Source organism: Citrus clementina, unplaced genomic scaffold, assembly GCF_000493195.1.
Source record: "Citrus clementina cultivar Clemenules unplaced genomic scaffold, Citrus_clementina_v1.0 scaffold_3, whole genome shotgun sequence".
Lineage (NCBI taxonomy): Eukaryota > Viridiplantae > Streptophyta > Magnoliopsida > Sapindales > Rutaceae > Citrus > Citrus x clementina.
The window spans coordinates 45,189,375-45,212,984 of record NW_006262339.1 but is presented as its reverse complement, the minus strand read 5'-3'; the positions used below and the strand labels follow the sequence as shown (position 1 = coordinate 45,212,984).

The following is a 23,610-nucleotide window of genomic DNA, read 5'->3' as shown; positions in this document are numbered from 1 at the left end:
AAAAAAAACTCTATCTTGACTTTTATGAGAGCTGTTTTCCAGCTCATCCAATGAAAGTTACTTTGGATCTGGAGGTGCATTTTTCGTTTTAGTAATAAGCCAATGGGATCCAAATTCCAACCTTTCATTCATCGTCTGGCTTATGATTAAGTTTGAGCCATAGGAACTGGTCTAATTGACTTCAATGTTTTATTTTGTACCTAAATAACAATTGCAGGCAATGGAGCGAATCTATTGCATGATTCCAAGTGCAGTCTTTAGATTCCAACGTCACCGCCGGGATTAAGATTTCAGAACTGTCAGTCTCACATGGTTGCTGGGCCACACAACTCAAGACAGGTAATGTACATTCGTTGGGTCCATCTGATATCAGCCCTAAATCAAAACTCAAAGTCTTGATCATATTCAGTCTTCTCACAGCGCCTTCAGAGTTTTGATCGTGATAACACAAGTCTAACAAAGCTGCAGATTTCTGGGACCACCACCCTACACGGTTCGCTTGTTACTGGATACTATTGCTCACTGCCGGCTGTCAATTAATTTGACAGCTGCCACGTGTGGGGACACTCCTTATCTCAATTTTATTGCGGCATAATCCGAAAGTACTACTAAGTTTTAACTCCATATATTAAAGGACTATTACTAAAAAAGGCTCTTTTAATTTTTTTTCTTTAATTAATTAATATTTATTTATTTATCATATAAATAAGAGTGTAAAAAAATAAAATTTTTTAAAAAATTCTTCATATAAAAATAAATTTATATTATTTTAATTAATTTTTTTCTCCACCAAAATAATAACAATTATAATACTTTCAAAAATGATAAGATAAAAAATAATATAATATTAAGTTGAAAACTCTAAAAAAATTTCAAATGAAATTATCCTTTTCTCTTCGGTATAAACTCTTTCGAAGAGCCGTTTGGTAATGTTCTGATTAATTAAGTATAGAGAGTAATGTAGAAAACGTTTTGAGAGTTGTTATGCATATTAAAATTTATACATAGAAAAATGGTCATTTTAGGTTGGCAGTCAAACAATGATTAGATTAGTGTTAGTTATTTTATTTAAAACAATGACTGATTTTTATTTCAAAAATCATGGATAATTTTTTTAGTTAGGATCTCCCTAAATTACATACATGTAACTTATAACCTCTCACATGAATAATGAGTGGGCTCACACCATTCATTATTTATATGAGATGGTTATAAATTATATGCATGTAACTTAATATTAGCCTTTTAGCTAATGGTAACAAAGGAATTTACTAGCGTGTCTGTGAATTTGATATTTTGACTCTCTCTCTCTAGTTGTAATTTAATTTGTACCGTCGTGAATTTTTATTAGTAGAACTGTGAGTCCACAACACAACTCTAAGCCGACGATGTGTGGAGAAAGGGTGAACTGCAAGCTACAATTGCGAACAGAAGTCACAGACTCAAAGTGTTTGGAACCTTGGAGCTGGGGGAGCCTTTGGTGGGACAGTCTGGCGCTCTTATCTTTGTGCCTCGTTTTTCACGCTAATCTACCATCTTACCCATTCGTTTGTTTTTACAATCGTATCCCCTTGCATTAACAAACAGTGAATTGCCAGATCAGCTTAACAAATAACGGTATCCGAATATCCGTACTAGTTTCGAATGAAAATGACCCATCCAGTATGGTAAATTTCGGCTAATGATAGTCAACTTCAACTGATGCTCATGTTATCTCCAAAAGAAAATTAAAAAAAAAAACAAAAACATTTTAAGTGCTTTATCATAATGTCAATCCAAAAGGGCAAAAAAAAAAAAAGAAAAAAGAAAAATTGAAAATATTTTCTTACCAACACGAAAATAGATCGTTCAAAATATTAATTTTTAGCAAGAAAAAGCTATTCACTCTGAACGTGACCCTGAATTTGCATTTTGAATTTGTCAAAACGCTGCGTAGCACATGTGTTTCATTTACTTTTTTCTTTTAATTGCCAGCACGTGTATTTGATTTACTTTTTTCATTTAATTGCCTCAAGTTGTGCAGCACGTGTTTCATTTACTTTTTCCTTCTATATTGTTTTTGTTTAAACCAACAGAATTGTTTCTGTTTAATTACTTTTTCCTTCCATTTAATTGCTTTTCCTTCTATATTGTTTCCGCCTAGTAACAGAATCAAAGATCACAATCAGTCTTTAATCTTGTTTCCGCCTTCTTCTTCATTGATTGGGTTTTCCAGTTATTTGTAACAATTCTTTGTTTTTTTTTCATTAGGCATATTTGTACAGATTGGTTAGGGATTGATGATGGGATTTGGGGATTCTTTGTTCATTATTATTCCTTGAAATTTTTACTCTGTGTTCCTGTGCATGAAACAATTTTGATGGATTGATTTCATTGTATTTGTATGTATAAGTAACATACATGATTAAGGAGAAGAATAATAGACTGCAGTTGTTCAATTCAGGGGCGGTGTGAGGGTTAGAAAGACTGTTTTCAATTCAGGACGGTGTGTAAGAGATTTTAGTTCGTCAAAAGAATTCAATTCGGGACGGTGTGTAATAGAGAAAAGGAAAAGAGATTTCAGTTCGTCAAAAGAAAGAAAAGGAAAGGAGATTTGTTTGGTTCGTCAAAAAAAAAAGAAAAAAAAAAGAGAAATATGTGTATGTAACAGAGAAAAATAAGTAAAGAAAAAATGTTAAACACACAATTTTCAATTTAATCCAAACGATATGTTTTACATTCAGGGTGCAAATTCGGGGTTAACTTCAAATAAATAGCAGCGCTGTTTTTAGCATAGCCTAATATACCGTAACATATGGGTGTGTAGACTCTCGCGGACCTATGGCTCCCTGTACATTTGGATGGGACCCATTTCAAGCTGTACTAACTCGACGAATCTTGAATCAACTGAAAAGGGGGATAAGACGCTTTCTATTTCTTTCTTAATTGTTTACAAAAGACAAATAGGATTATTATTTCCAAAAGTTCATGCGGGTGTATTTAGTGCTTAATCTTGACTACAATTAGAAAGAGTAAATTAGTGAAGTTGAGTAAAAAAAGAAAAAGGGCAAAAAAGGGCCAATCAAGCCAATTATGGAGAGTGTCCGACTCTTTAAGTTTACGGCTGATTCATGAGTCACGGCCCAGCAGCAAGACATGTCATTAGCGGTTAAATTCAAAAAGGGTGGAGGGAAAAACGTGTTTCTCTTCTCCGCCGCTAAACCATATATAACTAGTAAAAGTCGGCCTACCCAATTATGGCTATATAAATTTGGCAATCAAGCCACTTGGACTACCACTATAATCCTGTAGATTTATGTGCTATTTTATATTAACGTAGTGTATAGAAAAAAAATTATGATTATAAAATTAAAATTAATAATGTGTCGTAAATAAGATTTTTAAATAAAAATTTTGAAAAAAATAATAAAAATATTATATTTTTTTATTATATAAGTGATAGATCAAATCAATTTAATTTTTAAGTTATACTAGATAATATTTACTAAATATTTTAGTGCCATAAATTTTAAACTATAGCTATCTAACCTTAATATCTAATAGTACCTTATTGATTTATGGGTAAGTATAATACAAAATTATAATTAATAAGTGGATATTAAATAAAATGTACGTATATAAATTCACTTAAAAATTATTATAAAAGCATAAGTGGGTGCGATATCTTTGAAAAAAATAAAAATAAGTTTAAATTAATGCCAAATTCAATTTCATTAATACATTCCTATGAAACGAGTTATACTTCTTATGGTTCACAATATATTTTGTCTTAAAACTCGTTTTATAAGGATATATTAAAAAATCAGCTTATGTACTTCTTTTGTCTTTTAATTTTGTTTTTACTATTTTAAAAGAAAGACAACGTCTTTAGAAGAATTATAACTACTAATTTGTTGGCAAATAGCGAGATATAATAACAGAAACAGCTATATAATTTAGAGTTTTTTAATAATAATAATAATATACTCTTTTATGGATCAAACTTATTCCAAGTGCACAATTAATTAAATTTAATGGCGATCGATAATAATGGATATAATATATAAATTAATCCAACTAAGACTAGCGGATTGATAATTAAATAGTTCAAATCTTCGAATAACTCCAAGGAGAGGCATTTGCCCCCACATGATCCACGAGGCCACTCATTAATCCATCTGTTCATTGCTCCCGCTCAACAGAAAATTGCTCCGGGGATGGAAGGGTAAAATCGTCATTAAAGCAATCCAACAGTTCTCGCTTCAACTCCCAAAGTGTACAGGTGAAGAAATAATCAAGCCCACAAATGAAGCAGCTGTAGGGCTAATCTCGTAAATAACTCCAAAAAAAAAGCCCACTTAGGATCAATTTAATTATATTAAATTTTCCGAAGATCCAACTTTGCCATCCAGAAATCTCCAAATTTCCCCAAACAAAAACAAAAGGCGACGACTCCACGAACGAAAAAGAAAAAAAATAAAAAATAAATACAAATTATAGAGAGAGAAAGCAAAACGCAAAACTAGCAAAATTTTAGAGAGAGAAACAGAGGCAAAGGACCAGAACCAGAGAGAAACGGAGACAAGTAGAGAGAGAGTCTTGTAGAGCGCGCGTGTTTGTGTTGTTTTGTGAACAGGCATTAATGGCGGAGAGTAAAAAGGAGAAAAAATCGAGCGAAGAAAGAGTGAAGCTGTTCGTGGGTCAAGTGCCGAAACACATGACGGAAGCTCAGCTCCTGGCAATGTTCAAAGAGTTCGCTCTCGTTGACGAAGTCAACATCATCAAGGACAAGACTACTCGCGCCTCCCGTGGTCATTTTTTTTCCTTTTAACTCCGCTCGTTTTATTCGGTTCTTTCAAATTTTTTGTTGAATGCATGATTCGTCGTCGTTTTGTGTGTTTTGAGCCCTAATCTTAGAGTGTTTTTTTCGTTTTTAGGATGTTGTTTTGTGATTTGTCCGTCGAGGCAAGAGGCCGATAAGGCGGTCAATGCCTGTCATAACAAGAAGACTTTGCCAGGGGTTAGTTCATTCATTCAAATTTTGTGTTTTCCTGTTGGATTGTGTGCCACATTATCAGTTAGTGATGTTGGAGTTTATGTTTTTGTTGCCAGTTTTAGCGATCTTTAGATCTAATGAACTGGATAGAATCTTCTAATATAGTTCAGTGCTTAAGCTGATGTGTAGTGTCTAACTGTTACAGTTTGTGAACCTTGTGCATTATATTCCAGTTGTGAACTTAAATTAACTGCTTGAGTTGCTGATATGTATGTCTAGATTAGTTAACAGTCTGATTTGTTGTTATTATGAGTAATAAATGCTTAAGACTATAAATTAGTTATATTGAATTGGCTAACGATACATACATAATTACTTATTATTGTTGGGGAAAAGAAAATTCAAAGTTCTAACATTTGCTGCTTGTCAAAAGATATGAAAGAAAAGATTATGCCATATATAACCTTCATTTTTAAATATTTTCCAAATATTTTAAAGCCTGTTCCTGATATAGGAAGGGTTAAAAGTTGAAGCAAGTTACTGTCTTATGTGTCTCAATCAGAGCAAACTGTCTGGGCTTGTGGCCTGATCTTTATGCTTTCCTTTTCATTTAGAGTTGGACACTGGGGCTATTAAGACCTATATGTCCCTTTTCGAAGGTGTTACTTCTTTAAAATATTTTTGTTCAGTGACTTAAAAAACTATCATGCTGAAGGTTATGCATGGCCATATTCACACATCAGAATTTTTGAAGGAGTTAAAAAGAAGTAATGGATTTAGTGAAATGAATTTAGCAGATTTCTATATGATCTGTCAATTTTTTATATTGAAAACAAGGCCGGATATCGATATCTAGCAGTGGATTGCTAAAAATGATGGTAGAGAAATGAGTCAAAAGTAAATTTTTCAAAATAAAATTGAAATCCATTAAAAAGAGCTAACTAAAAAGTTTCTTACAAAAACTGATTGATATTTTCACGCACCGATCTAAGGATAATGGTAACAAACAAAAACACTCTCCTAAGAATAAAGTTGTGCTAGAATCATTAGTGAACTGCCAATGCAAATTTGGTTGTAAGTTCAACAATGGCAAAAGAAGATTATAACTAACAAGTATGTCATGGAAGACCATCACTCTGAGTTTGTTTATAAGTATGACATTCTTGTAGCATTTTAATTTTAATATGATTTTCCACCAGGAATCATGTTTAAAGTATTGGTAGTTTGGCCAGAGTTAAAGCAGATCCTCCCTTGTGTGCTTCTGCTACAAGGTGCTAGAAATGCTGAAACCCTTTGTGGGTCTCACTGAACCTTCAAGTACTTGCCTGAGCAACACATCTGGTGGCTTCTTGTTGTGCATACTAGTTGATCTGACCTTATATTTTGGCCAATTTGCTTCAATTCAATTATGAAAAAACTTCTGAAAGTTCAATCATGAAAAAATTGACTAAGTACTTATTCATTCAGGTTATTCATCTCTGTTGCCCTAGCTCATTGCTAACTTTCAACTACTTGTGTCATTCTCTTCTTTAGGTTTGATGCTTTTGTAATTCTCTCTCTAACTGAAAATCAATTTGCTCTTTGTACATTTCAGGCATCTAGTCCATTGCAAGTGAAATATGCGGATGGTGAACTGGAAAGGCTAGGTATGATATGTTTACTGTAATAATAAATGCTTAGACAAGTTTTTTGTCCAGTTGTAGCAGAGGTTCACAGTTTTGTGATGCTGATCCTTTTAATAAAGTTTCAACTTTTGAATTGGATTTAAGTATTCTCATGAATAGCTTTTTACTGTCTTTGCAATTTAGAACACAAACTCTTCATTGGTATGCTGCCAAAGAATGTTTCTGAAGCTGAAGTCTCTGCCCTATTCTCAATCTATGGAACAATAAAGGATTTACAAATTTTAAGAGGTTCTCAACAAACAAGCAAAGGTACTTCTTCTAAGATCCTGAGTTATCTGTTCCATATATATATATATATATTCCCAATGCTTGATTGTTTCCAAACAACTGAAATTTAAAACTTATGTGATGTTATACCATGTTTTTTTTTTTACCCTTGTGGCAGGTTGTGCATTTTTGAAATATGAGACCAAAGAACAAGCCCTGGCTGCTCTAGAGGCTATCAATGGAAAGCATAAAATGGAGGTTTGTCTTTATTTATTTGATTTTTGTGTTTGAAAATTTATCTTCAAATGAGTGCCCTGGAATGTTGGTGCTTGTTTCCAAGATATATTCTTATTCTCTCTGGTGTTTAAGGAGCCTGGTGCATTTTTAGTATGATTATGCTGATAATTGTTTTTAGGTGCTTTGGACCTGACTTCTGAGGTTTGTATCTACCTTTTCTGCCTCAAAATAGCCTGCAAGATGTTGAACACTCTTCCCTTTTTTCATTTCTTCAGTAGGTTGACCACAGATAACAGCAACAACAGATGGAAAATAATTGCTTATTGCCAAATCTAAACTAAGCCAACAGCAATCAACTTCAACCTGCTAAATTTTGCGTATTATATTGTCTTATTCTGCTGTATTATCTTTGAAGTTGTCGAGTTGAGTTTGCGGCTACCATTTGCTGATGCGGAGGCTTGAGATTAATACGGCTACAGTGACTTTATCTGATTACAATCTTTTGGTTCTATTAGGGTTCAAGTGTGCCTTTGGTTGTCAAATGGGCAGATACGGAGAAGGAAAGACAAGCTCGCAGAGCCCAGAAAGCTCAGTCCCAGGCCAATAATTTACCAAATGCTGATTCACAACATCCCTCTTTGTTTGGAGCTTTGCCCATGGGGTATGCTCCCCCGTATAATGGTTACGGGTATCAGGTAAGTCTTGCTATTTTTTCCTTTGTTTGGAGTCAATTTTTTGCCTTGGACCTAAGCTGAACTTTTTAAAAACTCTTCTGTACTTTTATTTATTCTTATGTAATGAACTCCTCTGAACTTGTATCTTAATTCCCTATTTCGTCTTAGTGCACTTCCATGATTTAATAGATTCAACTCCAAAATTGATTTATTTGCTTCCTGTTTGGTTCTCTACATAGGCTTCCGGAAGCTATGGACTTATGCAGTACCGCCTGCCACCAATGCAGAATCAGCCTGGCTTCCATGGCATAATTCCCCCTGTAAATCAAGGAAATGCAATGCGTGGAGCTAGTCCTGATCTTTCTTCTAATATGGGGCCTAGAAATTATGCTATGCCTCCTTCAGGTTTTGTGGGCTCTGGTTATCCTGCTGTGCCTGGTCTTCAGTATCCCATGCCATATCCTGGAGGAATGTTGGGTCACCGACCTTTGAATAATTCACCTGGTTCAGTCTCACCTGCAGTTGCAAACAGTAACCCATCAACTTCGTCCAGTGGTGGTACAGGTTCTGGTGGTCAGATTGAAGGTTTCTTATCTATTTATTCAGTTCACTAGTTTTGTTTTCTAATGGTGTATCTCAGAGGCTTGTTCTGTTAACTATGGTGTCTTCTGTCTTAGGTCCACCTGGTGCTAATTTATTCATTTATCACATACCTCAAGAATTTGGTGACCAAGAGCTTGGCAATGCTTTTCAAGCATTTGGTAGGGTCTTGAGTGCCAAGGTTTTTGTCGATAAAGCAACTGGTGTAAGCAAATGTTTCGGTAAGTACACTGTTGATTTGGACCTGTAGCAATTGATGCATGGATATCTCTCTCAGTGAGCCTCTATTTGCAGGTTTTGTCAGTTACGAATCACCAGCTTCTGCTCAAAATGCTATTGCCATGATGAATGGATGCCAATTAGGAGGTAAGAAATTGAAAGTTCAGCTTAAAAGAGACAACAAACAGAATAAACCTTATTGATTGGAAGGTGAGTCATCGAAGGAAGCAGAATTCTCTGTCATATGTGCTCGCATGCAACCTTGATATATGGAGTGACTTCAGTCAACACCTTGGGATGGATGAGATAATCTTGCTTACATGCATTACTCCATCCTACTTGTACTTGCCTCTTGGGATTTAATCCCAGAACTTGTAATTCATCATTCACTCTGTGCCAATACAATTTGTAATTTGTGTATCATCGAAGTTCATTTAGACATCAATTATTAATTTATTGATTTTTCCCATACAACATATTTGGTGTGATCAATTTTATCCTTGATCCAATTCCTCCATAGTTGTTTTGCTTTCAAAATTTGTTGACCTTTCTTTTTTGGGCCTTTATTCCTTTTCTTCACTAGTATGTGTCTCAGGAAATAATTCATCCAGGGTTGGAGGTACTTCAAGAGTTTCAAGTATGTTGTCTCTTTTTTGTGTGAAAGCATAGTGCATTGTGCTTATAACCTCTTTGTTACCTAAATTCAGTATTTCCAACATGTGAAATACCTGTGAAGTTAAGGTCAATAAATGTCTATGCTGGCTTGCTAAAACTGGAGCTGTACAGAATGCTTGTTACCGTTGTTTCTGTTCAGATATCTACCAATGTTCTTTTATCATCCTCATATTTTACAAATTAATTCTGTGCCGCTTTCTGATTGTTTATTTTATGTGGTTTTTTGTACTATGTTTGTGTTATGGTCTGCCCAATTGCCTGGTTGTTGGAACTGGGAATGTCAATAACTCTTCCAATTTTGAGTAGTTTCCTATTAATTTATATTTGATCACAGTCAGGTTGGTTTAAGATTTCAGTTTTTTCCTTTCTAGTAAAAACAGAATGTTGATGTGATCTTTCTAGCATTCCTATCGAGATTTTGAAGATGTATTTTGTGGATGGTTTGCCTGCTTGGCAGTAGGTATTGTTGATACAGAAATTTATTATTTATATCTATCTTCTTTGTTTTAATGAGTATTAACCTACGTGAACATCACTGTTGTAGGTTAATCAGCAAATGCTTCATATAATGACAAGATAAAACAAAGAGATACCTCATAGTTTGCTGGATTACAGATTGAGAAGGTAGCTGTTGCTTTTATGTATTTTTTCATTTCCTGTAGATGAGCTTTGAGCCAATATTTAAGGGCTTCTTCTTCTTCTTTTCAGTCTTTTATTTGTCCTTTGCCTTCTGTTTATGTGCTGCTATTCTCAAATAGTTGATGGATGTGTTATATTTGGCTTTTTCAATGCATTATGTAATAATGTTGAGTTACACTCTTATCAAAACTAATAATAATAATAATATTGAGTTACACTATTTACACCAAGACAGGGAATGGTTTTGCAGGAAAAAAATATTTCAGATCACAGATATGTCAGTTTCTTGAGCTCAGGGTTACTACTTACGAGTATCATGTATAATTTTTATGGTGAAAAGTGGTTGAAGGTAGGCCGGACAGGCTGGGTCAAGAGATTTTGTTCTTTGTCTAGAATGAACTTTCTACATGTTAACCTCTCTTTTGTCTCTCTTTCTACTGTAAGCTTAAGTATTTTTCCCCTCAACATATGTATTTATATCCAAATCTAGCTGCTGTAGTTATTCAGTTTGATAAATGATAATAGTATTTTGGAGGCTATTTATATCCAAATCTAGCTGCTGTAGTTATTCAGTTTTGAAGTTCCTCCTCAAATATTATTATCTGTGTATTGATACTAACTATTCAACACTGCTCATACTCAAATGATATTGTCTTGTGACACTAGAAAACTATGTGGTTTTGTTGCCCTCCATATTTTCTTGTTCTCTCATATTTTCTTGCTCTCAATTTTTCTCTTCTCATTCAGGCCTCCTGAAGGGGTTGGAATTTCACAGATACACGCATAATAAAGTTTTGCTTGTCTTCGTTGTGGTTTCCATTTAAATCACAGAGCAGTAATATTTGAATTTGATTATGAATTATTTTTGGTGCAGTAAATAGATTAAATGTACTTAATTTTTTATTATGTCTTCTTGAGCTCAAGTGTTTGTTACAGCCTGGTTGATATTTGATGTATGGTGCATTTCTAAGGTTCTCAAATGAAAAAAAAAATGCAAAATGCAAAAACTTATTATCCTTATCTGGTCGTACGAGTTTCTCTGTATTTTACACTCACCTTTTTTTTCCTTTAGTTCTTTCAATTGCTAGTTTTTGACTTATCATTTTAGTTCATTTGTATGTTCAAATGAATATGGAAGAATCTTGATTGAATTGCTAACCTTATTGAACATAGCCTTGTTTTTTTCATGTACGGATGGATATATTTGTGCATGGGATGAGTGCTTCCTGGTCATTTTCTTATTTTCCAATTTGCATTTTGGTTCCCAGTGGCTGTAAATCGTGGGACACAAGGAAAAACCAGGGACTGCATTTTGTGGATCAATGGGGGGTATAGTACATTTGGCAACTGGTGGAATCTGAGTTCATTGTTCTCTCATTCTGTATTTATTGATACACTTTTTTTCAATCCAATTTTACGTTGATTATCTAGGTTGTGTTCTCAAAACGTCACAAGGATGCAGCAGAGCCTGTGCAGCTTCTGAAAATTGTTCAGCCTGGAAATATATACATCTGAAATCAACATATGCAGTATCAGATTACTCCAGGAAATGAGGCAGATGGTTTTGAATGTTGCCGGAAGTGACCAAGATCCTGTAATTGTATCTGGATAAGATTTATAGCAATTCGTATTACCTACCCGAAATCAGAGCTCCTATTGGAGGCATTATCAATGGGAGCGGTAAATAAGATTTGATTATGTAGTCCCAGCGGAATTACTTCGTGTTTTCCGTGGGGTTTTATAGTCACCTTCCCAGTCTGTATTATTATTATTTTTACTCGCACGTCACAAGGTTGGGTTGTCTTGTCTGGCTGCATCAAGGCTAGTTTTAGAGAAGTGAAAATGAAAAAGAATCTTCCGGTAATTCCTTAAACACGATTTATAAAACAAAAATTTTGGGTTGGTCGATTTCTGTAGGCCCAATAATAAATGGTCTTAGATTCCGTCCATTACGATGTGCCGCGTGAATCGTGATGCATGTGCTATTCAACGGCTAGAGGTAAACGACACTACAGTTGTTTTTATATCACCGTATTGCTGTTTTGCACAAATGGTTAAAGTAGAACCAGTAACATGCATTTGCTGATTTGCACGTGGAGAGTAGGTGAATTGATCAACGAATAGGCACGTGGTAGATCATAGCGGTGGTCTGCTTAAGATATTGAGGGGAATCGCACGTGAGAGCCGAAATAATCTTTTCTTTTTTTTTTTCTCAAACGGTATGATAGAGCCGTACGTGATGAATTCACGTAATTGGACAAAAATAAATCTTTTCAAACTATAGTTACGACCTTAAAGTCGAAACGAGCTTGTCCCATTTGCCCTGGCCTTGTCTTGCAATGACGAGGATGTGCTGTCACAATTATGCTATTCAAAATACGTCGTTGCCTCTAGACCTTTGCTGATGCTGGATGACGCTTTGCCTTTTTTGATATATGAACATGAAATGGAACAATTTGATTGAAACTGGACAGGTCTCTATCAAAGCAACCATCCACGTTTTAAAGAATTACACAAGTGTATAGCAAGATATTTAGTTGATTTTTGATACCGTGTGGGAAATGAGTATTTTGACTTGTATCTTGTTTCATCTAAGAAACAAATTTTGATTGGGATATTTTTGTACTCTACACGGCTACGCCCTTGTTTCTTCAAATATCTTTTCCCAATCTCGTTTTAGAAATATTTTGTCATCTTATCTATGCTCAATTAATATAGATATAATTAAAACACCCACCATCTAATTTACGACAACTTTATATAATTAAAATATAATAAATTATTCTTCACACTCATTTTACTTTTTTCACTATATACTATAATTTTTTTTAAAATTCTAATGTTAGCCATTTATATCTTGAATCTCGGAATTATTTTTCTTACTCATGTCTGTGGGAGAGGACTCCTCTCCTGATCGAAGCTCTTTTAGATTTTTAAAGATCTTATATCATGTGTCTTTTAGTAATAGAATATGAATATAATTTAATTCCTTTATTTTCTTTACTTATTAACTATCAATCACCCATATATATTTTTGCTTAGAAATAGGAGGACATCACACAAAATCCTAATCCTTTAAAGTAAGAGGGCATTTTTCTCTTTCTTTATTTTATAAAACTCATTTTAAAAAAACACTTGAAAATGTAATACTTCCACTTCAAGCCTGGTTAGAACCATGAAATTCTTATTCCAATTTGGTGATTTTGATAAAAAATAAATTTAATATATTCTTTATTGTCTTGTGGGTTATATGTGGATCATTTTTTTATTTATGCTCTCTGTTTGGGGTTATCAAACTTGACGTTCTTAAAAGTCATTAGGTATAGATTCAAGGTCGTAAGTATCGAGGGAAAACATTGTTGGATCTAGTAAGGGGGTCCAGCTATGGTACCACAGTGGTACCATACCATAGCTGAATCTAGCCATTAGATCCCACTCTGGTGACCACTGTGGACTGGATCCAGCTGTGGTGTGGTACCACTGTGGTACCATAGTTTTACCCCTAGTAAGGATAACCTCTAATAATTATATGGGATGGAATGAACTGGGGAAAAATAATTGTAATTAGAATGGTTTAGGATAAATTGGGAACTGTTCTAGTGATAAATTAAGAATATGCGTAAGGATTTGTTTCTTAAACAACTAAAGTTTGAAATTTTATTAATTTCAATTTTAAAAAAATTTACTTGTTTATTTTTTTAATAACTTATGTATGATTTCCAAATATTTTACATGTGAATTTTTTTTTAAAAAAAAACTTTTGTGACTTTTATCTAAATAGAAAAATGTCTTAACAAGAAGTAAATAAATTTTAAAGACAATGTTGAACTATTAAGTGAATTTTATTTTCAAAATTTAACAAATTGGGAATATTGAGTACAAGGTGCTTTGCTGATAATTTTATCAAGAAAGTTTGGTAGAGTTTATATTTTTTGTCAAAAATTTGAATAGGTCTGAATTTGACTGAAATTTGAATGAGTTTCAATACAAATGTATGAATTTCACTTTTTTAAAATATTTAAATATAGGTGGCATCTTATTTTTTTTAAATTAAACAAAATCTTAAATATGATATTTGACATTTATATCCTCGTAAGTCAAATAAAAAATTACATTTTGTGGTTTAAGAAATATATATATTTAGTATAGATATTTTGAAATATAATATTTACTTTTCACTCAAACTTTTTTCTATTTAAAAAAAAAGTTATAAAAGTTCATTTTTTCAATTCACGTGTAAATGTTTGGAAATTAGACATAAGTTACAAAAAATATACAAGTAAATTAAAAAAAAGAGTTTAAAATTAGTAAAATTTCATACTTTAAATGTTTAACAAACAAGCCCTTAGGGTTATTTTTGCAATTGAGATTTGAATATGGAGTTAATATTTTACAATAACATAATTGATAGTTATTGGATAAGAATATATATGTACTTAATATGCTCATAAATACACACATGGAAAAAAATCATCACAAAAAGTAAAATAAATTGCACTATCATTTTGAATGATATTTAGGAAAATTCATGTCGTAAATGAGGTAACATATAAGGTTAATATAATAGTATGATGACTTTTCTCAAGTTTTTTGTCTCAAAAATCAAAATCTAACTGAGTGATTTCTAAGTAATTTTCTTTTTAAATTAGTACTTATTCAAATTCTAAGAAACTTTAGACTATAAACTAATGGGGAGATTGCCACTTTCCCCCCTACAGAAATCAACATATACCATTTACCTCTATGCTATTTTTATAATGGCCAAAAACCCCCTGATAGCATAAGTTTACACTATTACTCTTATTTTCAACTACTCTTTTATTTATATTTATTATAAATTAAATAAATTACATGAATATAAACTAAATAAAAAATTAAGCATTAAAAACAAGAAATATATGTTTTGATATGAGCAAAAAAATTAATAATAACATTTTTTCTTATACTTATTTAATTTATGAAAACTTTCTTATAATAAATATATAAGAAAATTATTATAAAATGATAAAAAAATTATTATAAGAAAACTTGAATGACAAATAATAAAATATTTTGCCTATCTTTTTTATGTTTAATTTTAAAATATTACAAAATATTTATTATAAGAAAATGTTCACAAAATAAATAATTACAAGAAAAAAAATTTATTATTAATTTTTTTCTCATATCAAAACATATATTTCTTGTTTTTAATGCTTAATTTTTTTTATTTAGTTTCTATTCATGTAATTTATTTAATTTATAATAAATGTAAATAAAAGAGTAGTTAAAAATAAGGGTAATATTGTAAACTTATGCTGTCAGGAAAGTTTTTAGCCATTATAAAAACAACAAAGAGATAAATAGTAGATGTTGATTTCTGTAGGAGGTAAAGTGACAATCCCCCTAAACTAATGTGGGATCCTCTATCCTTACCTTAAAAAAAAAAAGTCTCACTCTCTAATGACATTTGATTATTAATTAATTGCACCCTTTAGATTTAATCATCTTTACATCGAAGATATCCATTTGGAGTGAATCTTTTTAAATATGGTTTGATTTGATGTGGGTAGGCTGTGTAGCATTATTTCTCAAATTTGATAAGCCCGGAATTCAAGCTTAAATCACATACATCAACTCAAAGTTTGGTTATATCGCTTAAATCGTTGTTACAAATACCAAACAAATAATGGAATGTGACACGCAATTCCCCAAAATGAGAAATGAGACTAGGTACGTCATCATCCGAAATCCTTAAAAAACAAGCAAGGTCCAATGTGTCGACACGTGTACTGCCTTCTAGAAGAGTTGGCATTCTCTTCTAGATGACTGGATCGACAACGATAATGATCCACATGAATCATCGTCCCGATTCATACTCTCAACTTGCAAATTTTGTTAAGTCACCTTCTAGAACAGATGGGCGCTTACTTTGCGTCACTTTCATAATTTCCGCATCTTCTTCTTTTAATATATTATGTCCCTTTATTTATTTATATTTATATTAAAAGATAACTGAAAAGTTGATAAAAGCCGACCTCAAAGGAACACCAATCCCCATTGTCCAAGTCAAAACTAGACAGCCCCATGTGGTTACCTTTTCTCTTTTTTCTTTCTTTTTTCCTTTTTTAAAAGGAAGAAAAATTATTTTTTTATTCATGTTTAATTCTTCTTTTTTTTTTTTTTTCTACTAATGTTAGCTCTCACATGACTTGTATAAATTATTGTGAAGCACGAAAATTAATAACGTAATCACAGGGTATCAAACCCACGTCGTTGTACTTTCTTTCGTGTTTAAAGAAAATGGACAAGAAGAATAATAACGTGGTTGATGTGTCTACTTTCTTCATCTTTGAGGCCACCGGCGATTCAGAAGCTGACTTTGATGATCCCAACAAGGCCGCCACCGCCGCCACCACCAACACCACCACCATTGATCGTGACAACGACGATGCCGAATCAACGTGTAGTCATGACGACGATTTACCCGCTGATAATTTCCCATTTGTTGATGACAAAGATGAAGCAAATGGCAGGTATTACGATAATGTTCAAGTGTGCATTGATGATAAAGAAGAGGAAGGCGAAGAGGCTCACAGTTACCACCCTGCGTGGCCTCAAGAGCAACGCAATAATAAGAGTAGCGGGCACAAGAATCCTGTTGATTCAGATCATGAAGAATTAATGAGTGAAATGGAGAAAAACAAGCTCTTCTGGGAAAGTTGCCTGGCATCTTAATTATACATAAGTCTGCTGGATTATTTCGTTATTTTTATTTATTTATTTTAATTTCATCAATATTCATCATCTTGCTTTCAATTCATTGGAGGCAGGCTTGGAGACTGAAAAGAGAAATGGGCAGGTGCTTAAACATATGTAGTTAATTCATTCTTTTTATAAGCCAAGAAATGTACAAATGATCATATGACATCTGTTTGCAGTTATACATTTTTATCAAAGTAATGCAGATGGAGTTTTGAGATCCTTTTATTTTATTTTATTTTTTCAAAAATAAAGTTTATATTATAATCTACTGATATTATCTATCCAGGGGTCTAGCGTAGAGTTCGGAAACTAGCATTCAACATAGATGAGATGAGATCTATATTCTCCATCATAATTATATGAGTAATGATATAGTCACAAATTCTTGTATAAATTTATTTTGTACAAACTGACGTTGTATTAATTCATTGGTTAAATAAAAATAAAAATTAATAAAAATAAATCATGTGGGTCAAGTGATATTTAATTCCACCAATCTTATCATGCCACATCAATTTATACAAAATAAATTTATACAAGAGTTTGTGGCTGTATCATTCCTCTAATTATATATGTGAATAAAAGAGTCATTACAACCGGGCCAATCGGAGTGCTTGGCGCGCCGTAAAATTGTCAGCGACTTGAGCTTGTTTCTATTTCAGGTAAAGCTGATCGAGAGAAATTTTGCTTGAAAAAAAAAAAAAAAAAAAAAAGGAACTGGATTGGCGTGAAACATGACGAAGATAGTGGGAAAGCAAGAGATGCTCTTGAATCCTGATTCATCAGCGATCACTCCACTCAGGTACCATCGTCTTTACTGACAGATTACGTTTTTAATATATTCGAAGGGGATCCTCTACGACACATTCTATGTAACTTACACAATTGATGTGAACCACATAAATCAAAGATCTCATAATTTTGTGCGGTTCAGATGCGTTGTGTAAATTACGTAACTTAGCATTTGACTGTTGAAAGAGAAAAGCAGAAAAGCTGAAAAGCATCTGATCTGCATGTCATTTTTAACGCACATGCCAATGCCAACTATCACTTTCAAGTAATTTACGGGAGTCGTGTAAAAGCGTCAGCTATGAACCCTAGCTAGCCGCCTACCTTGATCATCTACCAAAAATACAGCAAATTAAATTAGGGAGTAGGAGCTTGTGTTATGCTATTTGCTTTCGAATTTGTTTTCTTTGTAGAAAGTTTTTGTCATTTTTTTTTTCTTTTTAATTTTGAGAACCTGTTCATTGCTTTAGAAGCGTGTTCGTAGGACTGACTATATTTTTACAATCGAAAGCTTGGAAAACGTGTATCGTAAAATGTTTGAACTTTTAACAGAGAATTATATGAGGAACAAACGCTATCTGACTATATGAGACATGAAATTTCAAAATCAATCGTTCAACTTTATACCATTTTGTTTTTCATTCGTCATTTTCATAAAATGTATTTTGTCATTTTCGTAAAATGTCATTATCACAATTCATTGACTCAACTGCCAGGATACTTTAACTGAGTCTGGTTTTAAGTAGTTATATTTAGCTAACTACTGAAGATATTTGATTTAATTTCGTCCAAAAATTAAACCGAACTAAACCCAATCAATTTTAAAAAAAATTACGGGCTAAATATGAACCAATTTAAAAACTGAACCAAACCAAATTAAATTTTTTGGTTCGACTCGGTTCCTAAAATCAGTTCAGCTGATCAAATTTAATATTTTTTCTTTTATATTAGCCAAACTTTTATACTTTTCACTTGAACTTGATTATTTTTTAGAACTTGTTATCTTACTTGATGATATAAAAAATATGATTCTTTCACAGTCGTTTGATGAAAATTCAAAGGTTGTGAGAATATAAGGTAATAAAATTATATTATTTCCACAATCATTGAATTTTCATCAAACGGTTGTGGAAAAATTATATTTCTTACATTATCATGCAAGATAACAAGAGCCTTTTTTTTTTTTTTTGTTGGTTCAATTCAATTATAAAAACTAATAATTCATGTTTTATATAAAAATACTAATAAAAAAATCATTCTATATATAAATTAAAATTTTCTCTCTTTTTTTTCTTTAATTTTAACTTTGAACCGATCGTTTTTGGTTCGATATCGATCGGTTCAAGACCAAAAATCGAATGGTTCATATGTTTTGCACCATTTAATTTTAAATGTTCAAACCGAATCGAATGCCCACCTCCTATCCAAAGGAAAGTAGGAGCTAAAAATTAATTTGACTTTGCCCACTCCCCGACTTTTTTTTTTTCCAAATTAAAAAAAAAAAAAAAGTACATTCACCCAATATCTGATGCTCTAAGGATCTGTTATGAGTCTTGCATATGGTAGCCAGCACTTACACACCAGTGTAATTTTCACCGTAACTGAACCCAATTAGTTTCTACACATCAGAGATACAACAAGAACAAAAAACCAATTAAAGCATCCTCGACCTCCTAAGATTCATCCATGCAGACTTTCACATGACTAGTTTAACAGACACCGCATAGTGATTAATTCCTAATATGACAGCTTAAAAGCTTTCATGACTAAAACAAGCACATAACAACCAGATGTTCAGCCCTAAGCTGAACCATGACCCTCGCAATACACCCATAAGCAAGCAAACACACCCTCCCTGTCCGAGTTCAAGCAAAACCCCAAACGTCATGCAGTATCAATCAATTTACAGAAGCAATCATGGTTGTTGAGAGCAAATCAAAATCTACTCAAGTGTTTTTTTACCTTAATGTGAGAATAATCCCTTTTCAGACGCATTTGTTAGACACACTTGACTGTAGAGGTAATATGGAGTCCATTGTTTTGTCTACCATCTCCACATCATCAGCGTTTTCGTGTCCTTGCAATGGGCTTCTTGAGTAGATCTTTCCTTCTGCAGTAACCAAACTTGCTCCAGAGCCTTCTGCATCACTTGGACAAGAGCTAGAGTTCTTCTTTTTACTATCAGTAAATGCGATACCAGACTCAGGATTCAGCTTTGAGCAACTCCTCGGACTTCCATAGTCCCCCTGCATATCATCAACTGCTTGCTCTAAGAAACTATTTCTGACTTCTTGTTTCACATCTAACCGTCTCAAGAAGCATTCTTCTATCTCACTCAATGACTCACCTTCCCCTACACCTTCATCTTCATCTTCATCTTCACTGCTCTGGCAGTTGTGTGCATGATCATCATAATCTGATGGTGGCCCTCTCAACTCGCAGCTGGTATCCATCTCTTGCTCACTGTCAAAACCCTCTTCACTTTGCTGATCAGATGAATGTGATGATACGGGTGAAGATCCCCCAGATGCAGTCTCTTCACGTTCTCTGAGAGTTTTCATAATCAGGGTCTTAAGCAAGTTCATTACTTGGACAGCATGCATTAGAGCTGTCAGTGGATCAGACATCTAATCAAGGAGCAAAAAGTAAAATTAAGATACAGGTTAATTGAATGAGTCTCATAAAAATATTTGCTTAAACAAAAAATTCTCTCCTTTTTTATTCCCCTTTTGGTATCATTCACTTAAGGTGCATATCTTGCATTTAAAAGCAAAATTTCCTCCGCGGTATGATTATGCTTTTACCTGAGTCATATTTGGGGCAAAGACCATAGCAATATTTCTCGCATTCATTTTGTTGGATTCCTCTTCCTCCACAACATCAGCCATGAGATCAACAGCCCAATTGAGCAATGCAGCTTCAGTTGGCTTTAATTGCTTTACAAGCTCAACAGACTCCTCTTCTGTGTTGCATTGAAGAACTTGTTCAGGAGAAAGTCCATCCAGCACTCCCTGAGGAAGTTCCCGGAACCAGGCTTTTATAAGGCCTGCCAAACAATGGACATCAATATTGTCTGGCACAATGCCCCTGTTCAGCTGGTCTCTTACATGCTCCTCTTGACTATTCTCGGGGTTTATCCGGAAAATTCCTTCCGCCTACAAAACAATTAAAAAAATAACAGTAAGAAACTTGTCGCTTGTATGGATGAGCTAATATCAATATTAGACAATTATTACCTTCAGGCCTCCTTGTGAGTATAATCGCTCCTGCATTAGCAAGAGAATAGTGGGGACACTGTTCCCTTTTGAATCGAAAGAGCATTGCATAGATTCTGCTGAGACGCCAAATACACTTGCACTGAAAATTTGTAACCATGAGCTATAGTCATACATATAAACACAATGGCATTATTCACAAAAGAAAAAAGGTTCTACAGGAACTATGCCACACATATGCAAACTTTATTTTTGCAAATTGGCAGGTGAAATGCATATGTCCCTTTGAAACACATCGGAAGAATGAGAAAGCAAATAGCATATGGTTTTACATGCTTGAACGATATAAAAATTAGTAAAATAGTGAACATTGTAGTCAAATTTGAGATTGGTTTTCTTTGGTGTCCTCTTTTTAGCAGCTAGACCAACCACATATGAAACATCGGATACCCTTGGAAAGAAATCTACAGTCTTATCTATTGACCACATGATACTTACAACAAAAGCCTTGAACAGCAACAGGACCCCACCTGATGACTATTCTTTACATCAATTCCATTCTTTTCACTTCAGAGAAAATTGAAAATTTTAGGTAGAAACAACAGCAGAGTTGTTAATCTTCGACTTTTACAGTTTAAGGAGCTGATATACCAACTTGATATTAATTTAAATTTTCCCTTCAATTTCGTAGCAAAAAGAAGGAGGCCTGGGGGTTTCAATTCAAAAACGTAATTTTTGAACCCTCTGAAGTTCAGTTTGCACTACAGGAAAAAAATAAAAATTTACCATCTTTGAATGCAAAATTTCAAAGAAGTTAAATCTCAGATCAAAGTGTGTACAGACATTCGAATTTCAAATGTTTAAACAAGAATGACACAGCCAGCTAAGCTATGCCTATGCTAGAAACAAAATTTAGACGAGCACTCTAAGTAAACCACAGATGAATAGTGAAAAAAATCTATGAACACCCACATAGCGGAACCAAAAATCAAATTAAATTACAATACCTACCTAGCACTCGGAACTCGACACGGGACCTCCACCTCGAACTCAACAGGAAGACCCAGAAAGCCGTTGAACCGATCGAAGGTGACGTGAGTAATGTGCCGGACATTTGTGGGACACCCGATCTCCATGTTATGAACGGCGGAGATCACGTCTTCGCCTCTTTCAACACGACAAGAAACCATCGATTTCCTCAATGCCGCCATAACAAACGCCACCAGCGAGAGCTGGTTCTGTTCCTCTTCAGTCGTTCTCGCTCCTTTTGTCGCCTTCCCATTTCCCCCGTCCCCGCCAGCGCAGCCACTTCCCTTCGTCACCATAACAAGCCCCGTCATTCGGTTTTTCTTGTTACTACTAATCCACTGTGTCAAATTCCTCTTTAAAATTGTATATCTTTAAGGGCTCAGTTTCTGGTTATGGTTGCACTTGCATTCAAGTTTGGTGGAGGTTTTCAACTCTGATGTTGGAGTTCAAACGGCCACTCGTTTTCAAATTTCTCCTTAATGGGCTTTACCACTTTATCTACGGTTTCCTAGTGAATTCCCCCTCCAAGTTGAGGAAAATATCAATAATGCCACTTTATCGTCGACTAAATCTCCCAATTCCCAAAAGACAATTAAGTTTTACCGTGATATTTTTTGGTCCTTTGTCCATCTGTTAATGAAGGAGCAATTGATGACAATTGTACGGTCCATAATTAAAGACAATTAAGTCGGGGGGGTGTTTTACTTATAATGACAGATTAAAGTCAAGATTAAAGTGGGCAAGTGAAATAATGAATTTTGCTGTATTGATAAAAATAAAATGTTGTTTGCCAACAAAGTTTGTATCTGTTACTTTATGGTAAAGAAAGACACTCTGATTGGAAAAGGGCATTCGAATTATCTGAAGCGACCGTTGGGGGAGAAGTGGCTGCTGAGTTGACGGTCAATTGAGAACAATTTTGATATTTCCGATAACGAGGGTGGTTCCTTTTTATGCCATTCGCGTGATTAAAGGGGAGTAAAAGAGAACGAGTTTTTAATATTTGTTTTCCAAAAATATTTGTGCTTTTGTCTGGGGGGGGCTGGGTTGTACTACTGGTGCCATTTTCGAAAAATCTTGACAACAACTTCTTGATACCGGCACTTTTTTATGGTCATTAACCCCCCCACACACTCATTTGGTCACTATTGCCAAAAGGGTATAATCGTTATTTCGTTGAAAAGAAGGGTTTTTCTGTCAATGAATATGCAAGACATCCCGGGTGCATGCACGAGGAGCGGGTTCGGATTAAAGGTTTATTTATAGAGTTAATAAATAAAAGAAAATTCTAAAAGAATAAAAAATCAAAATTTGAAAAGAGGTTAGAATTGCACACAAAAAAAAAACGAACGACAGAGATCGCTGTATGGGTCCCACCACAACTACTAGCATAAGCGGGCCGTACGAAATACGATTCCCGAACGAGGAAGTCTGAATCGCCCTCCAAAAAGCTACTATTTGAATTTCAAATACCACACCGAGTACTGGACTGACCACTGAACCGTTTGAACGTTTGCATCTTTCGTACTGTCTCCCTCGAGTGTCAACGGTTTAAAGTTTAAACCAACCCGGAACCCCTCCTGTTTAAAAGTTTAAAAATTAAATTAAATTAAATTAAAAGGAACGAAAAACTTATAACGATTACCCTTGTGTGGATTAGAATCTCTCAGGTGCCCATTTTTATTTTTCATTCTCAATTTCAACATTTATTGCAATATTGAAAGGAATCGTTTCTTTGCAACTTTATTTTTAATCTCTCTCTAATTATAATTATTACTACTCGTTTAATTGTATGAGAAATGGCGTGTGATTTTAAAAATTCAATACCAATATTCCATCCTGATATCCATCAAAGCTTACATACTAATTAATATAATAATTTAATTTATCGAGTTCAACAGGTAATACCTAATGTCTTTTGA

The 23,610-nt window shown here is 33.8% G+C and overlaps 3 protein-coding genes across 6 annotated transcripts; 2 read left to right on the top strand and 1 right to left on the bottom strand.

The window, feature by feature from the left end:
• Positions 1 to 4,459: 4,459 nt before the first annotated feature.
• On the top strand, positions 4,460 to 9,897 carry LOC18047879 (RNA-binding protein BRN1). 4 transcript variants are annotated; one of them, XR_002906465.1, is made up of 10 exons: positions 4,461 to 4,790; positions 4,917 to 4,999; positions 6,570 to 6,621; positions 6,784 to 6,909; positions 7,046 to 7,125; positions 7,620 to 7,799; positions 8,018 to 8,363; positions 8,456 to 8,599; positions 8,673 to 9,732; positions 9,817 to 9,897. XR_002906465.1 is itself a non-coding variant. In XM_006444143.2 (9 exons), exons 1-9 carry the CDS (start codon positions 4,622 to 4,624, stop codon positions 8,798 to 8,800), a joined length of 1,305 nt encoding a protein of 434 aa, XP_006444206.1. In that variant the 5' UTR covers positions 4,460 to 4,621; the 3' UTR covers positions 8,801 to 9,897. The 4 variants fall into 4 exon arrangements, 3 of the variants coding, with proteins under 3 accessions (XP_006444206.1, XP_006444207.1, XP_024044301.1); XM_006444143.2 differs by having other exon boundaries at positions 4,460 to 4,787; positions 8,673 to 9,897; XM_006444144.2 differs by having other exon boundaries at positions 8,673 to 9,897.
• Positions 9,898 to 15,942: 6,045 nt separating this feature from the next.
• On the top strand, positions 15,943 to 16,923 carry LOC18047877. Its single transcript, XM_024188659.1, has one exon. The coding sequence runs from the start codon at positions 16,194 to 16,196 to the stop codon at positions 16,626 to 16,628; it is 435 nt and encodes a 144-aa protein (XP_024044427.1). The 5' UTR covers positions 15,943 to 16,193; the 3' UTR covers positions 16,629 to 16,923.
• A 2,047-nt stretch (positions 16,924 to 18,970) lies between these two features.
• Positions 18,971 to 22,236, bottom strand: LOC18047876 (rho GTPase-activating protein 2). The gene is made up of 4 exons (XM_006444140.2): positions 21,671 to 22,236; positions 20,681 to 20,801; positions 20,249 to 20,599; positions 18,971 to 20,071 (listed from the first exon to the last, which is right to left on the bottom strand). Exons 1-4 carry the CDS (start codon positions 21,997 to 21,999, stop codon positions 19,430 to 19,432), a joined length of 1,443 nt encoding a protein of 480 aa, XP_006444203.1. The 5' UTR covers positions 22,000 to 22,236; the 3' UTR covers positions 18,971 to 19,429.
• Between the last annotated feature and the right edge of the window lie 1,374 nt (positions 22,237 to 23,610).

Excerpts from the sequence above, each read along its gene's own strand:
- LOC18047879 (XM_006444144.2), top strand. The coding sequence starts at position 4,622 with ATGGCGGAGAGTAAAAAGGAGAAAAAATCGAGCGAAGAAAGAGTGAAG. Across the intron at positions 5,000-6,569 it reads ACAAGAAGACTTTGCCAGGG|GCATCTAGTCCATTGCAAGT; the intron begins GTTAGTTCATTC and ends TGTACATTTCAG. Across the intron at positions 6,622-6,783 it reads TGGTGAACTGGAAAGGCTAG|AACACAAACTCTTCATTGGT; the intron begins GTATGATATGTT and ends TTTGCAATTTAG.
- LOC18047877 (XM_024188659.1), top strand. The coding sequence starts at position 16,194 with ATGGACAAGAAGAATAATAACGTGGTTGATGTGTCTACTTTCTTCATC.
- LOC18047876 (XM_006444140.2), bottom strand. The coding sequence starts at position 21,999 with ATGACGGGGCTTGTTATGGTGACGAAGGGAAGTGGCTGCGCTGGCGGG. Across the intron at positions 20,802-21,670 it reads TGTCGAGTTCCGAGTGCTAG|TGCAAGTGTATTTGGCGTCT; the intron begins GTAGGTATTGTA and ends ACAAATTTTCAG. Across the intron at positions 20,600-20,680 it reads ACTCACAAGGAGGCCTGAAG|GCGGAAGGAATTTTCCGGAT; the intron begins GTAATAATTGTC and ends ATTGTTTTGTAG.